The 16538-nt window shown below is 46.1% G+C and overlaps 1 protein-coding gene across 1 annotated transcript in view; it reads right to left on the bottom strand.

Annotated features, from left to right (window-relative positions):
• Window positions 1-2863, bottom strand: part of LOC119400434 (tachykinin-like peptides receptor 86C) — a 62299-nt gene extending 59436 nt beyond the window's left edge. Inside the window, exons 1-2 of the mRNA XM_037667503.1 lie at window positions 2832-2863; window positions 1546-1761 (exon numbers count right to left, since the gene is read on the bottom strand). Coding sequence (XP_037523431.1) covers window positions 1546-1761; window positions 2832-2863 — 248 coding nt within the window. The remainder of the gene's footprint in view (window positions 1-1545; window positions 1762-2831) is intronic.
• Window positions 2864-16538: the final 13675 nt, after the last annotated feature.

Here is a 16538-nt window from a genome sequence, read left to right as displayed (position 1 = left end):
AGAGGCCGACGGGGGTGCCTCACCATGGGGACAGTGGCTCACCCTTTTCACTACAAGCCCAACAGATACTGCTACTTTCTTTATTTTTCCCGCAAGATTCAGGACTCGAACCGGTAGATTTCGACAAGAAAGGCGAGGCCGTTCATCATCATCATCATCAGCCTGTCTACGCCCACTGCAAGGCAAAGGCCTTTCCCATGTTCCGCCAATCAACCCGGTCATGTGCTTTCTGCTGCCACGTATACCGACAAATTTTTTAATATCATCTACCTACCTAATTTTCTGTCTCCTCCTCACGCGTTTGCCATCTCTTGGAATCCAAGAACAAGCCGTGCATCAGGAATTTTTTTGTTTTGAGGCTGACATCTGTCTTTCACCATCCACCCATTACTATCTTTCGTAACGTTATTCATCATTCTACTATTTCATTTGTAGAGCCACCACGTAAGGTCTATTTTAGATCCCAGGAAACCGTAGTGTCTAAAACAGCTATTAGGCCGTTATTTATCTGAACGTTCGGGTCTTTGCCTGTTCTGATAACTTTAAATTTGTCTATGTTCAGAATAAAGAGAAACCCTCTCGCTTTCTTCTTTTGCCTTCGGACTAAAGGTTTTTACAATTCTGTATGCCTTTTAGCTACTCATGCAGTTTCGTTTAAACATCGTGAGTTTGTTACGTGTGTTGCACGAATCTTCATTCCTATCTCGCAGTTTTCTAGGTCACAGTCTCCAAGTGCATATGCTGTGTGTATATTAAATAAATACAAAGAAAGAATACTGCAACTTTGCCTGGCTTCTTTATGAACCTCCAATCAATTTTTTGTTACATAAATGTTTCCTAAGAACCTCTTGTTCTCTGTATGGCTTAATCGTTCGGGAGTACTTATTTTTATAACGTATACACACAGCTTCGAGCAATTGTGAGGTAAGGTAGAGGGGCTGGTGGTGACTGCATAGGCGCCCTTTTTGTTTTGTTTCTTTCACCTGCTCCGCTATTCAAAGATCTTTCGGATTATCTCACGGAAGAGCTCGAAAGCAGTCTTTTGCTCTAGCCACCTAAGGAATAAATTAATGTGAGGTGACGTAGCTTCGTTAATTACGAAAACCAAACTGCGCTAATCAGTTATTACCTGGAGGCTGCCAATCTGAACATTCGAATAGCAGCAATATTATCGGTAATGAAATGAAAGACAAGTAGCGGTTAGCCAGGCGCATCGACAGCGCCTGGCTAAACGGTGCCGGTTTGTGCTAATTGCTGAGTACGACTAACGCAACCCGTTCAACCGTTGCTGCCTTCTCATACGATGTAAATAAATGCACCTTACCAAGGCGGCCATGCACCATGGTTTTTTTGCATGAAATGGTAAGTATCAAGTATCAAGCGCATATCAAGAAATTAACGGGGTGCTTGTTACGCATACGTATTCCTGTTTGATGAGGCAGTGCACTCGGGTGCATAAAACGCTTCATGCAATGCCACCTCTTCTATTAACCGCATTTTCACTTTATGGCTGCGCAGGGTCTATCGGGTGAAGCTCGCACTCACACATAGTCGTCGTAGGAGGTGTACGGCGGGCCGTCGGGCCACACGAGGATGCACACGGTGCGCACGCTCCCGTCGGCGTACCGGTAGGAGCGGGTGCGGGAGTACAAGAGAGGCGGAAGAGATAGCAGCGCTGAGCAGCTCCAGAGCGCCCCGATGATGGCCACAGAACGCCACCGGGACAGGCGGGCGCACAGGGGGTGCACAATGGCAAAGTACCTGCGTCAAACAAGAGAAGACAAGCAAGAAGGGAGCGCTGAAATCAGCACTGCTGTTGGGAAGCAGCTATACGTCGCTTACTTCTTCAAGAAAAACGATTGCAAGACTAACAGCCAAAGTTTTTTTTGCGATGACAGGTAATAATTCCTATGAATATCTTATATTCGCGGTTGGTTATTTATTTATTATTTATTTTCGATACTTTCGACCCCAGTCTTGGAGTCATTATAGAGGGCCTATTGCAGATGGTATTCATTCATAGAGCGCGAACGCCAACATTCCAAGTAGCATACGGATTCACTTACACTATTGTTAAACTACTACAAAATACAAGGAACAACAAATTCTCTATACAATGAAAAAACAAGGAAATATTCGTACCAAAATTTGTTTCACTGTTACAAAAATGTGTAGATATCTAGCGCATCATTATTATCGGGACAACTATCATTACCTACAAGTGCGCCAGGCAAACTATTCCGCATTTTATTTGAGCAAGGATGAAAAGAAAGGCATCAATTTGAAAGGCACCAAAATTTCCAGTATGCATGATATCAGAAGACCAGGAAAAATGACGGTGACCAAATCAAAAATATGCACAGTTTTCCAGCAACAAACTGGCATATAAATTACCTTGTCGATGCAGCAGGTCGCAAAAGTTATGGGTGTCTTTTTTTTCTTTGTTTGGTTTCGAAATGAATATCTACCCCTAATGAGAGCGTCCTCTTCGCACAAGGTATTCCTGGTTGACTGAAGCTTGTCGCAGCCTGGAGAAATGGGCATAGCTTGTTCACTTTGCCCTTGGCATCGGGTGAAAACGACGTACTCCGACATACAATTAATCCTGAAAAGCGTCACCAACATGTTCGGTCTTTGAAAGCTGTCGGATGCACGAGAATGTAACGTTCATAATGAGAACTGCTAAACAAAAAACAGGTTCCTAATTAATGTAAACTAAGGTCATTACGGCCGAATAAAACTTAGGAATTCTTCACTTCTGCAGCGACTTGGAGTGAATAAGCATTACAAGTTTTTGAATACTTCTGTTGAATTTCGATCGGAGGACGCACATACGTTGCAGCACGGGACTCAGACGCGTCATCGGTTTGTTGTTTCGGGCATTTGTGACGGGATGTAAACGCGTCAAGCTTCTGAGTGCACTAGCTTGAACATGAGAAATTCGCGAAAGCCCACTCGCCAAATTTGAGTATTACAAAAAAGAAAACAGAAAAAAAAAACAGTTGGTGGCTCGGTGGCCAATATGTCTGTAAAGTATGAAACGGTTACTTGGCGTGAAAACGGTCGCAATTGCAAACAAGATGTCGTGCGCCGTTCCTTTTGAGGGAGCTACGCTTCGATAGGGAAGAAAAGTCATATGTAGGTACGCCCTGCTTAGCAGTCGCTGCTTGGAACTCTCCTGATGATCATGGTCAAATACGGAACGCGCAGTGCCGCCACTGGAGACGCACCGCGAAGCCGCAAAATAAGAAAAATTGCTGCAAAAACCATATCTGTCGATGTTTGCACAGTCAGCTGCATGAGGCAATATCGTCGATGAAGTGTTTATTTAAGTGCTTACGTGCGCGCACATTCGATTTAGTAAAGATTTGACGACACTCCCTCGGCGCTGTAATAACGCGCGAAGCATCCGAATGCGTTTGCCTGTACGCGGGATATTCTTAAATGTCTCCTACTCCATTCCATGAAACATACGCCTGTGGCATCGGGCTTGAATACTAGAAGCACATAGTTTCCACTGAAACTATCGTAACTTTTTTCGCATGTTCATTTACATTCATATTCGCAGCGCCGACGCCGCTGCACGTTTTACTTCACCTGCGGTCTGAAACCGCGTCTGGCCCGGTAGGTGCTATATACACCGTCGATATGGCAGACGGTGTTCCTCGCAGAACGTAACCCGGGGAATAACGAAAGGAAAGTATGTCGCCTATACGGACGCCAGCCGGTATAAAATGACAGTGTGTCTAATAATACTACGGCTCTTCCCTGCTGGCGGCACGACAGCAGCATGGTTTGATTGCTTCTAACTCCTCTAATAGCATACCAATTCGAAAAATACTTGAATGAAACGTTCACTTGGAGGCACACTGCAGCCTTCTGTTAGCAGTCAAAATTTGAAATGAGGCCCATATATGTGAAAGTGTCTTTTAATCGTGTTGTTCTCACACTGGTGTCCTACGTCATTTGCGAAATGTCTACAGTATTCCTCTTCTTTTCTGTGTTCAAATGCAGTGGAAACTTCACGCCTAACTTTATTGAAGATATATTTTAGTTATGTTTCTATTTTTTCTGTTTTATTCCTTAATAATCTCTCATGTGTTCTTTTGACTTTTACGTTAGGTGGCCCTGCTATCATGGAAGGAGAAGTCACGAAATGTTTTGCTGCACTTATCGGCCAGAAAGAGAGTTCTCAAGTTTAGGCATTAATGGACCGCTAAACCACCCAGAGGTTAGAAATTAACTGTGGTATTTGAGGTGTGTGCGAGTGTACAACTAACACGTATTCGCGAAAATTTTTAGAAATGGTGCAGTAATAACGGTAACAACAGTAATAACAGTAATAACGTAGCTACACGCATTTTGGTGATCGAAACGCGGTCCTCGCTCGTTTCGCTTTTTCCTTCGTTCGTTGGCTCGTCACTCCACCTCGCCTGCGTCATGCAGCACGTCGAAGAAGAGCAGGAAGCGCGCGTACCTGAAGGCAGACAAGCAGCTCTTTGTTCGACCAATCGGCAGCGTCTGCTCCTGGTGCCATCACCAGATTCACCCAGGTGACGTCACGACCAGCGCTGGAGATGCCACGATGGCCTAGAATCGGACAGGTTCTTTGTGGCTTCGCCACAAAGAACCTGTCCGATTTTTCTTAACTTCGTACAAAGATTTACTGTAGCTTTAATGCTGCATCATTTATTCTACCATTGTTTTTTACAGTTTCTTTCAAACGGGGCATAAACTCTTTAAATCTGCTTTATCTGTATCTTCATATTCTGCTGTTCAAATAATCGTTTTTCTACCGTTGGTTCTTGAAGTCACCTTTTGGTTCTTGAAGTCCTTAAAGGACCCCTGACACCGAATTTGGAAACTCGAGATGCTTGTGGTGTTCGATAGTCCTCCATGCGGGTGCACTTCTGACCGATTACGAGTGACGAGCGTTGCCTTTAAGATATTTTCATTTGGTTTTAAAGTAAGCCTGAGTGCTCATCTGAATTTTGAACTCCTATCAACATAACCACTAGTATGACGTAGACGTAGGCCCCTTGTGACGTTGCAGAGGTAAAGCAAGTGTTGTCGACGTCACAGACGGAAATATGCGCGGTGCATGCACTGTGGTATATTGCGAAGCATGTTTGCTTTCCCACCTTCTCCTTCTTCGGTACGTGTCGGCAGGCAGCGTGAGCTCTCCGTGTGTGTGTTCTCCAACTGGCAGTTCAACAAGCGCGTGGCTGACGTCACCCAATACTGAGCGCACGTCATCACGCGTGCCCCGAGGCGCGACCGCCTCGGCGCGGCGCTAGTTTCTTATCCTCTTTCGGCGCGCGTTTTGAAGCTACACTAAAAATGACCATAATTAACGCTGCTAGGATTAATTAGACATCACGTTGGAGGATTTACGGTGTCATTCCGTGATTACAAGACATAGACCTACTTATTACAACATAAATGTTCCAAACAAGAAATCGGCTGTCAGGGGCCCTTTAAAGTCACCTTTTGGCTTTGACAGGACTGTTATCTATGATGTAGTATTCAAAATTACAATGAAGATTATTATTATTATTATTATTATTATTATTATTATTATTATTATTATTATTATTATTATTATTATTATTATTATTATTATTATTATTATTGTTGTTGTTATTATTATTATTATTATTATTATTATTATTATTATTATTAGGATGCACAAAGACACAGAGGAAATAGGGAGGGAACCAGCTCACGACCGCCACCTGAAGGGGCACAACGCCTGCCTGCTCCTTCGAGAAGGGGTAAACATAGAGGAAAAGAAGACAGGAGGACAGAAAAAGAAAGGAGGAAAGAAAAACACCGAGCAGCGCATTCTGCCGGGAACAAGCAATCATGAAGGGTCGTGCACTTAAATCCAATAAGTCCATATTCGTTGATGGATTGTTCTGTCACGACGAGGCAATCCACGACCACGAACACGGGAAGGGAACGGTGCGCTTGCGACACGCTGGTCTAAAAAAGAACTCGCGTGTGAAGCACGCATCTATATTTCTGGCTCACCGGCACTTCGAGTATAAAAAAATGGCTCGCAAACCCGTTAATAAAAGTAGATGTAAGCATGAATAAATGAATACCGCCAAAGCAGACTGGTGAGAGATGATACCAGCCACACAACAGTACAGGCAAAACACTCTGCGTGTTGCCTCTGAGGAGGCGGCAATCCACGTTACAAAACCGTTTCAAAGTACGGATCCTTGGGCTAGTTGGTTAGATGCAATTGAAGGGCGCATAGCGCTAGACGACACGCACAAGAAATACGAACGGCACGAGTTCGAAATTTGCGCTCGTGCCGTTGGTCCTCCTTCTCCGTGTCATCTAGCGCTCTAATCCCTTCAAATGCGAAACCGTTCACGCCGCGCTTAGCGCCGGCTGCACGCAACAGCTGGCGTTTTGTGGCGCAACACAGGCGTGGGGTTGGCGTTTAAAAGGAAGCGAGTCTATGGTGCCCTGTATCTGCATGTGGAACGTCCCTATTGCAAATTGCAAAGAAATCATCTGCTAGAAGTTACAGCTTCAGTGATAGTGCGAACAAACACCTAGAAATACTTCGAAGCAATGTCATTTGTAACTTGTTTTGGCTGGTGCTAGCTTATGTAATGCGCCTGTACAAAAGGTTCGCTGCCAGAGAGCGCATTATTTAACTTTTGGATGAGTGCAAGGATCTTAACGTTTTGTTCTCGGAACTATGCGTGTATGTCTTGTTTGAGTGAACGGATAATGGCGCTAGCTTTTGGTTCAAGGTAACTTCAAGGGCGCCAACAATAGGGGCTGAAAGCATTTCATCCTTAAAAGGTTCAAGATAAACCTAAACACTACTCAAAGAACGACGGAACGTAACACGACAGGCGTAACGTTAGGTTAGAGGGATAGGGAGCAACGTGGGTATCAGCGCGATCTATGACGGCTGGTTCCAGTAGAGATTACAGGGAAGCTTTTGCTCGACGCCAACTGAGATACCGCCTTTTGAAATACACGCAATACTGAAATGCGCTTTCTTTATGCGACTACTCACGAACTAGAGTATCATTTGTTACATTTAAAAGGAAAATTAAAATTTCAGCGAATGTAGTATATCAAAGCAGGTTTTATTGGGGCATAGTATTCTTATATTTAAAAAAAATTCGCCATGACGTTTACAAATATGAATAAGCGCCACCAAAGACAGACATTATCGCAATTCCACGAACTGCATCCGAGAAAGCCCTTAAAGCAGGCAAATTTTGTTCGTTTCTAAGTATTTCCCTGCGACCTCTCGAGCGAAACCTTCCCCTTAGAAGCATTGATTGGAGGTTGTCGAGTTACGTACCCCTAACAATCCGTCACTAGTGGCCTCTTATATAAAGTAACAAAGAATGGAAAGCTAGGCACACTCGAGAGAGGTATAGTCTTGGGTGTCGGCATGAGATTGCGAAATATAAAGTTATTATTTTGTTTTTCTTGCCCTTTATTACGCTTAGTAATTGTTACAGAATGCTACTGGGAGAGAGGTCGGACGTCGGCGCATTCGAAAAGCTGCATCTATAGTGTATTTTTCTTTTCCTTTTTTTCAAATTTCAACACAGTTACGCCGAACAACGCGTGTAGATCAAAAACTCGGGGTAATTAGTGCGTTAGTCATGTCTGCGCATATCATTACGTGACTGTTAACTTCAGCTATGAATGAGAAATTACAGCGCAGCTCCCTGCCCAAAGAGAGAGGTCCAAGGCATTATGGGAGCTCACGGCTGCCTGAGCTTCACTGCTGATGCCACGCGTCGCGAATGCTGTTTGTTCACACATTGTCCTAGAGTTCCTGAGTTGATACAAGCGATGTTGCATTTCTTTGGGCTGGGCCATTCATTCAACTTGAATCTTTTATTAAGGCAAAGTACTTCTGTGGCTCGTTAGTATAAAAAATCCGGCATCCGTCGCAATGAACACGTATGGTGCCAGAAGTCAGATGGGCCGATCCAGGATGTAGTCTAACGTCAGGAGAAGTACAGAAAGCTTTGAAGAGGGGGGGGGGGGGGGGAGGCTAAATGTAGAAAGTGTAGCAAAGCTTGATACTTTGCAAGATGGCTCATAGAAAAGTTAGGCGCAGAACCTGCACCCACAAAGCCAAGAGGCACAGGACAGACTCTCCCCTGGATCTCTCGATTTTGTGAGTGTCTGTTCTGCGCCTCATTTTTTCCCGAAAGGTAGTACGTGTATACCAAGTGTTCAGAAGCGATATCTTGTTCATAAGGTCAGTCAAATTCGACTTAAAGCGAATTAAAGGTGAATCACATGGGAATTAAATTCAATTAAAGTAGTCAGGACATGCAAGTCATTCAGCAGAGAATCACATTTTAAAGTAAATTAAGATGAATTAACAAAGCACGAAATGTGAATCAACACCTCGAAGACCCAGTATGCGCATGTAGAACCAGTGGCGATGTCGGTATTGCTGTAGCGCAGCAGCGCCACCGCCATAACAGGAGGCAAGGGCCGCCGCGTGAGTGCGTTAGTCGATTCGCCAGCTGCGCCGTCTCCATGTTCTTTGTCTAAATTTTTTAAGTGCGAATGCACTTCTTAAGCGACCCCGAAAACTCCGCCGGCATCCGCGCTCCTCCTCCTCTCCCCTAGCAACGGCGCGAGGAGCGGAGAGGAGCGTCTGTAGCAACAGCGCAGCGACGTCACGCCCCACGTGACTGCGCGCGCTCCGCCCTCCGCTCCGTGGCTGCGCGCGCACCGCGCCGGCTCCGCACCGCTCTGCGCGCGCCACTCGGGCGGTCCACGAGGGCCGTTCCAACGGTTACGACGTGAGGACCGAAACCTGGGTGCCCATCGAGATGCACTCTGCCAACGTTACCGTGGACCGAAAGGCCGGCATCGCTTGTAAACGGACGCAATTCCCCCTCGTCCAGGCCAGCGCCATCACCGTGCACAAGTCTCAGGGGGGAACCTACGCCTCGGTTGTGTACGACTACTCGAAGACGCACCCGCAGAAGGTAGTCTACGTTGCGCTCTCTCGGTGTACCAACCTCAACGGACTCTACCTCACCAATCCTTAGGGAGACCACACCTTCTACCACAAGCAAGACAACCCCGACAAACCCATGGTAGATGAGTTTCGGAGGCTCGAGAATCACCGTCTCGTCACCGTCACGCAGCGCTACCTCTCCGCTCTGAGGGACCAGCAGCTCCGCAGGGTGTGCGAGGGTGGTTGTAGGGAGTTCACGCTCGCGCTCCTAAACGTCCGCTCTCTCTCGGCGCATGCACTGGACGTTGCCAAAGACCCCGTACTCTCCAGAGTTGATCTCCTCTGCCTCACGGAGACCTGGAACCGCTCCTCCGGTGACTGCGCTGCCGATGTCGCCCTGAGTGGCTACGACCGCGTGACCCGGGCCCTCGCCGCGAGAAGGGCTGGTGGAGTGGACGTCTTCCTAAAGCGCTACCGCCCCTTCAGTGAAGAGCTCAGGCGACAGCAGGACCGGACCCAACTCCTGGTCTTACAGCGCGCCGACCTCGCTCCTGATGCATCGCCTCGAACGTGTCCCACTGACGACCCGTGCTCCATCGCCTGGAGTGGAAGCCGGGGCGAGTACTGCGGCGTGTGCTTGGTTGGGCACGTCTACGCCAACGTCCTGTCGCATGCCGTGTGTACTTCGCCGCTCAGAGACGAGTCGCCGTACGCCTCCGTCTACACCAGTGCCTACTCCGGCGATGCCGTCCTGGTTGTGACCGTCTACCTAGCCCCGAACCTCTCGCGAGATGCCGTCTTGGAGCAGATGGATGCGGCGATGGAGAGTGTGTCTGTGCGCGCGCGTCCCTCTGTTCCGGTTGTGGTGGTGGGTGACTTTAACGTGGACGTTAGAAAGGACAATGGCCGGTTGGTTGACCACATGCTGAACAATTACTCGATGACGTGTCTGTTTCTCGAGTTTCCGACCACGATCAACGGTGGCTTCATAGACTTGGCGTTCAGTAGGAACTGTACGGTACGTGCCGTCTTGCCGGATCCGCTCACTGTCCATTTATCGGATCACAAAGCGCTGGTACTAACCGTGAGCTACAACGATAACGCGAATAGGTGCTGATCTGTAGGGACGTGTGTAGTGTGTGTATGTGTGTGACGCACTCGCGAGGTGCATTAATGCATCATACGAAAAGCGTGAAGTGTAAAATAAATAAATAATACTTCATATATAAATGTGTGTGTGTGTGTACAAATGCATCATGACAACAACACTTTAAATCATTAATTACACTTAATCATCATCATCAGTAAAAGTGCTTTGCACTTAAAAACGGCCAGACCTCCGTGGGTCCGCTGGCGCGTGCTCTCTCGCTGCCGTCTCCTTCGCTCGGCTCTGCAGTTTAGTCGCGCGCGCCCCCTCATAACATCACCCCGTGCTTCGCACTTCCTCATACTCCCCTTCGGGGAAATGCGGGTTTTTTTTGCCATTTTGTCTACATACGGTGCTTACATACGAACGTGAGCCTGCCATAATTCTTCCCCAGGGATCACATGGGTTAGAGATAAACAGCTTTGCTAAACGCTGCACATGCGGACAATTACCTCCACTTGTGCAAACGTACTGATTATAGATACGCTGGCAACACTGTTGCGTTAAACTTGACGTAACCCAAATGAAATAAGTATTAATAGGACTTATTCGTTAGTGTGCCGTGAGAATATACGCACCACAAAAAATCTCGGAAGTCGAGGTGATCACCCAGTTGGAGTCTATGAGCCACAATGAGTTAGGCTTGAGAATGGCGCGGAGTCACCTCGCACAGCGCTATATATATCTTATCGACTCAAACTTGAGAGAAATTGGAGTATCGTCGGACTGCTTGAGTTTTTCCTATTGCAGTATGGATACTCCAGACGCATTTTCGCCGTCAACGTCGGCGTCGCAGCGAGGATTCGTTTACTTGCGATAACAGCGCCCCGCGTGCCGCATGTTCGTGTGCGAGTGAAAGCGTGCGAAGGCAGCCAACCACCCCAACTCAAGAGGAGAGAAAACGCAACGGTTGTCTCCGTGGCGCGAAAGCCCCATGAGAGGTAGGAGGTGCCGGAGGGAGGACGGGTGGTTCGGGCAGGAACTGCGTACTTTGTCCGACCGGAGCGCGCTATCTTGACAAGGATCAGCAGACGGCTCGTGCCTCTGTACGAGTTGTTCTCACTGCTGCTTGCGTTCAAGCGATAGACAGCACGAAGTTGGCTGCGCTCGCTTCCTCACGCCAGCCTTTATTTTCAATTACGCCCCGTCGTATGCTAAAGGAATTAGCTTCTAGCTTTATTTCATAAAACATTGAAAATTGTTGCTATCGCATTCATTCTATCGCACTCGCGCCGTAACTGTGACTTTTTTTTTTGCTGCGATACATTCTGGACCAACAAACATTTTTAGACTTTGCAACATGAGATAAAAATATAAGTTCTTTCAATCTTTGGTGGTGCGTTAAATTTTCCATAATCGCATTGACTGACAAAACAAACAAATATCTTGATCATAAGAGAGATGACCCTCCACGGTGCTGTAGTGGTTATGGTGCTCGACTGCTGACCCGAACAAAGCGGGATCGAATCCCACCCACGGCGGCCGCATTTCGATGGAGGCGAAATACTAGAGGCGTGTGTGCTTAAATTTAGGTGAACTTTAAAGAACAACAGATGGTCGAAATTTCCGAAGCCCTCCACTTCGGCGTCTCTCACAATCATATCGTGGTTTTGGGATATTAAACCCCAATAATAATAATAATAATAATAATAATAATAATAATAATAATAATAATAATAATAATAATAATAATAATAATAATAATAATAATAATAATTATTATTATTATTATTATTATTATTATTATTATTATTATTATTATTATTATAAGAGAGAAGAAACCTGTATGGTATTTCGAGCTAAGAGTTCTAAACAATGAAAATTTTCTATTCCTTCATCTCATGCGAGCTAACAGCTCAATAAAATAAAAACGATGCAAATATTCAGTGAAGTTCAAAAGAAAAGAAAAGAAAAGAAAAGGAAAACATTCAACAGTATGTGTGCAACAGACCGCAATGTCATAAGAGCGCAACATTTCTTTGAAGACTTGCAGGTTCACTGGCGTGAATTGCGTCCCTTCCAATTAGCATTCACATGTTACAGCAATAGCGCACAAAATTACCATTCAACAAGGTCTATTACGTTCGCTGCCAAATTTATGCCAGAAAAAACGACAATATTATTGTGTTTACATTGAACTTCAAGGACAGCGTTATTCTTAGCGAGTTACCCACACGCTGAAGCGTACTGGGTACACGTCTAGCATTTTATTGGGCCTATTCAGGGGACAGTGCAGCAAAAAGCCGCTCCCGTTGCTTTTTGTAAGGTACGTGGAGTCACACTCCGATTCTCATTATTCCAAGGGGTGGACTCCATATGTATTTAATACAAGTTTTTGAGCTCCTCTAAGGTTTTCCTGTGGCCCCCAGAATACTACCTATACAGTTCGTACATAAGTGTCCTCGCCTTCCCTTACTTTCCACATTAGCTTACAATAATCTTTTATATTATTGAGCTCTTAGCTCCGTTGCGACCAGTAACACTGCCACCAGTTGTTAAGACCAGCCGTTGCAGGCACCGGAACCTTAGGAGGAAGATGCAGAGACAGATACAAGGCTGAAGGGAGAACTTAACGGTGCTTTATTTACATGTTTTACAAGACGAAGAATTCGTGCCGAGACTGAGCTTGTTCGCTCATTACAAAGGGTATATTCTCCCCAGATCCCTGGATGGGGAAATCGCTTCAAGTGGGACAGTCCAATTACATTACACACACCACTCTCAAGGGTGCCGCCCACACCAGCCGAAGTGAACGTCCTCGACGGGGGCGTAGCCTCCACACTCTCTTTTTTAGCACAAAGGGGCTCCTTCCTTGAAGCGTGACGGGCCGCAGAACACAGGTGCGGACATCTTGGCTCGTGAAAGGGTCCGCCGTCTCGAAGCACCAATCGCTTGTCCGTGGGAATAAACCATCATCTCTGCTAGCTGTTGCCGTTGTATCGTCAGGGCTTACCACGGTCGCATGGGATTACCTTGCTGCGTCGGGCCGCATGGCGCCCGTACCTACGGCTCAGGAAGGAAACGGAACTGCTTGACGGACTGTCTGCTAAGAGAGCAGACCTTCGGCGCGTTGTTCCAACAGCGATGCGCCGCTTTTGGTGCAAGCGCCAAACATACCAGCTCCCATGAGGTGACCAAAAAAGAAAAGTTTCAGTTTTTAGAACTTTTAGCTTCGAAATAACAATAACGTTTCATCTCTCTTATAATAATCATAATAAAAAATTCAGCAAATCCAACGCGTTGTGGGAATCGCTTCTATGCGAAGCAGTCAGCGAGTACTTCTATGCTGCATATTATGGCTTTGAACGAAGCGTTACGAGGGGGAGCGATGTGTTTTTGTAAGTGTAATAGCTGTGTATACATAGTTTATAGAGTAACTTATATTGTGACGTAACGTCAGCCCTTACGTGAGAGTACGTACGTCAGCATTATCGATACTAAGTGCACTTTATCGTGCAATCATGTGAATATCATACGAAACTTCCGTCATTGTATTCCTCCGGGGTCGAGCAATGCTTCAATATAGCTTGCTGAATCATAGGAATACGAATGTAATGTTTATTAGACTGCTATAAAAGCAGAGCCAACACTGGAAACACAGACGTTAATCTGATATGACGCATGTACCGTAGAGTACACGTGTAGTGTTTATTGCTTCCTTGTATAATTAGATAGCCAGCACCACAACCAAAATCGACGTTGCACCGCCATTAAGCCTGCATAGGCTGCTTTTCCAAGCGAGTTTGTAGACCTGCTGGGGCTCTGTGGTAGATTACCCGATTGCCACGCAGAATTCTTGGGTTCGATTCCTGCTGGGATCCTAATTTTAGATGTGAAGCAGCTTATGGCGGGGGCTTTGTCCGTCCCTCCTCCCGCGTCCGTCCCGCGTCCGTCCACACCCCACTGCGCATGTTCGTCCCCTCCCCCTCCATCTCCTCTAGGAATCCTCTACTCCACGGAGCGGAGCGCGCGTCCCCTCCCCCTCTCTCTCCTCTAGGAATCCTGTACTCTGCAAAGCGGCGCGCATGACAGGTGGTGCGACAGGTGCATACTCCTCTGGGGGCGGCACGGTAGTTCTGTGGTATAAAATGACGGAGCGCGCGCGCCTCTTTCTCTCCTGCGCAACGCCGCAATGAGCGCCAGCGTCAACGCCGCCGCCAGTGTCAGAGTTAGCGCCAGCAAAAGCGCAAGCGTCAGCGCCAGCGTCAATGTCAGCGCTGAAACTGGCGTTGACACTGGCTCCCCGCGGCTTCTCATCCACACATGGTTCCCTTTAGCGGAAGATGGTGTAATTTTTTTATTCTTTCCATTCATCGGGTCAAGGCTGCTGATGTCAGTTTTTCTTAACGCTATCGCAATTAAATGACCAGTGTCTGTTCTCGCCGTTCCTGGGTTGATATAAACTGTCAATCACCTGTGGCCCATACCCGTACACCGCGGCCCATGGCAAACGGTATGTGTCACACGTGTTGTGGAGGAAATGGTTTGACGACTTACTCGACAGGATTTTCACGTTATTCATGTCATGACCCAACAGTCATATTCGTCAAATCCTCTTACCCTCCAATGCCAGTTGTCGTCTACACCGAGTTGCGGAGGCGATCATGAGAGCACCTAGACGTAGGCTGTTATAGATAGATAGATAGATAGATAGATAGATAGATAGATAGATAGATAGATAGATAGATAGATAGATAGATAGATAGATAGATAGATAGATAGATAGATAGATAGATAGATAGATAGATAGATAGATAGATAGATAGATAGATAGATAGATAGATAGAAACACTCAAAGTGCCAAAGGTTCGCTAAGAAATGCTTCGCATTTAACAAACATTGTAGAGATATTACCTCTCAAAACCACGATATTCAGTAAATTGAATTGAACTGAAAACAACTTTATTTGCCCTTGCGAAACGCGAAGGGATGGCGCGCTGTAGTGAAGTAAAAGTTTTACTTCACCGAACATTGGTAGCCCCGTTTTGTTGTCCGGTAGTGAAAGAAAATGATGAATGTATATGTCAATTTCTGTTTTACTTCGATCCGTTCAATGGCGATTATTATTAGAAACCAGCTGTTTCTATGGATGATTCTTGTTTACCTTTCTTTTTAAAAAGCCCCCGTGGGACTCAGATTAGCCTATGCGTCAAATAACGCCAAGCACTGGCAGGCTTATAAAACAGTGGCTATCTTGCACCACAGTTGCCTGTTGTGAGCACTTCATATTTTGTGCAAATTGTTTCCAGTGTGTACAATGCCTCAGGCAACCTTATCAAGCGTACTGTCGCAACTGCCTGCCACTGACATGGCCCGGCGGCCAAATTATTACCTGCATTAAAATGAACGGGCTCTGCAAAACAATTTTTTCTTCATTTTTTGATGTTCGTCCTCCCGGTTTCCTTACAACTTCGACCTGACACGACAGCTGTTAGCCGGGCGATCCAAGACAGTTTTTTTTTTTCGTACTACACATGACAAAATGCTGGGAAGTTTAGTTTCAGTAATGCGTGTTGTGTAACTTAGGCACGTCAAACTGATGCTCTTTCTGCGCGGAAAGCTCGTGTAAAAGAGACGTCCGACTTTTTTTCGTCTTTTCGGAGGCTTTCCTTGAGAAATGTTCAAAACAGTCGCACACTACTGCTTTCAGAAAATCTTCAAATGGCTGCCATTCACTGCACATTACTTGGAATCGACTGCATTGTCCAAGCTAACGACAGATTGCCCCATTGTTAGGAGCAATCTTCCGCTTAGCTAGAATGGTGGGGGTACTCTCGATGGGTCGTCTGCTAGATGGTCAGAAAACTAAAAAAACATGTGCCAGAGAAGCCTGAATAAGGGAGTGGGCACGGCCTGGCGCTTTGTGCCGGCGTGGTTCTAAATGAAAAAAAGAATGTAGTCCTCTAGGTAGAAGCACTGCACCCTCGAATAGAAGGAGACAAAACGAAAGATAGAGACAGCGCCAGTTTTCAACAATGTGTTAGTGACGATGCAATGCCTCGTACATATCGAAGTGCGCACAGGAAGAAAAAGAGAAAAGAAACTGCAGCGTCCAATCAAACAAAGCAAGAAAATATCATTGAAAAGCTACGTGTTGACGATTCAAAAAGCGCATACGAAATGCTCAGAAAAGATGTAAGGAGGTAATCTCACTTGGCCACCTCTATGTAGACACCCAAGTCTCTGCCGTTTACACAAAAGCAGGCCTTGGCAACATTTAGTCCTAAATAGCACCTCGATACTTCGCTTGTTCGGGAAAATTATTATATATTTATTTGATTTGCATCCACAGATACACACGGACACAGAGAAAAGAGGGAGAGAGCAAGCTGGCAACTGCCACCTAGCGGGGCACAGGAGGGAGGAGACAGAGGAAAGGAAGTTAGGAGGAGGGAAACAGGAAAGAAGATAGGGAAG

This window comes from Rhipicephalus sanguineus, chromosome 1, assembly GCF_013339695.2.
Source record: "Rhipicephalus sanguineus isolate Rsan-2018 chromosome 1, BIME_Rsan_1.4, whole genome shotgun sequence".
NCBI lineage: Eukaryota > Metazoa > Arthropoda > Arachnida > Ixodida > Ixodidae > Rhipicephalus > Rhipicephalus sanguineus.
Note: the sequence above shows the minus strand (reverse complement) of the source record. Positions and strands in the feature narration are given on the sequence as shown.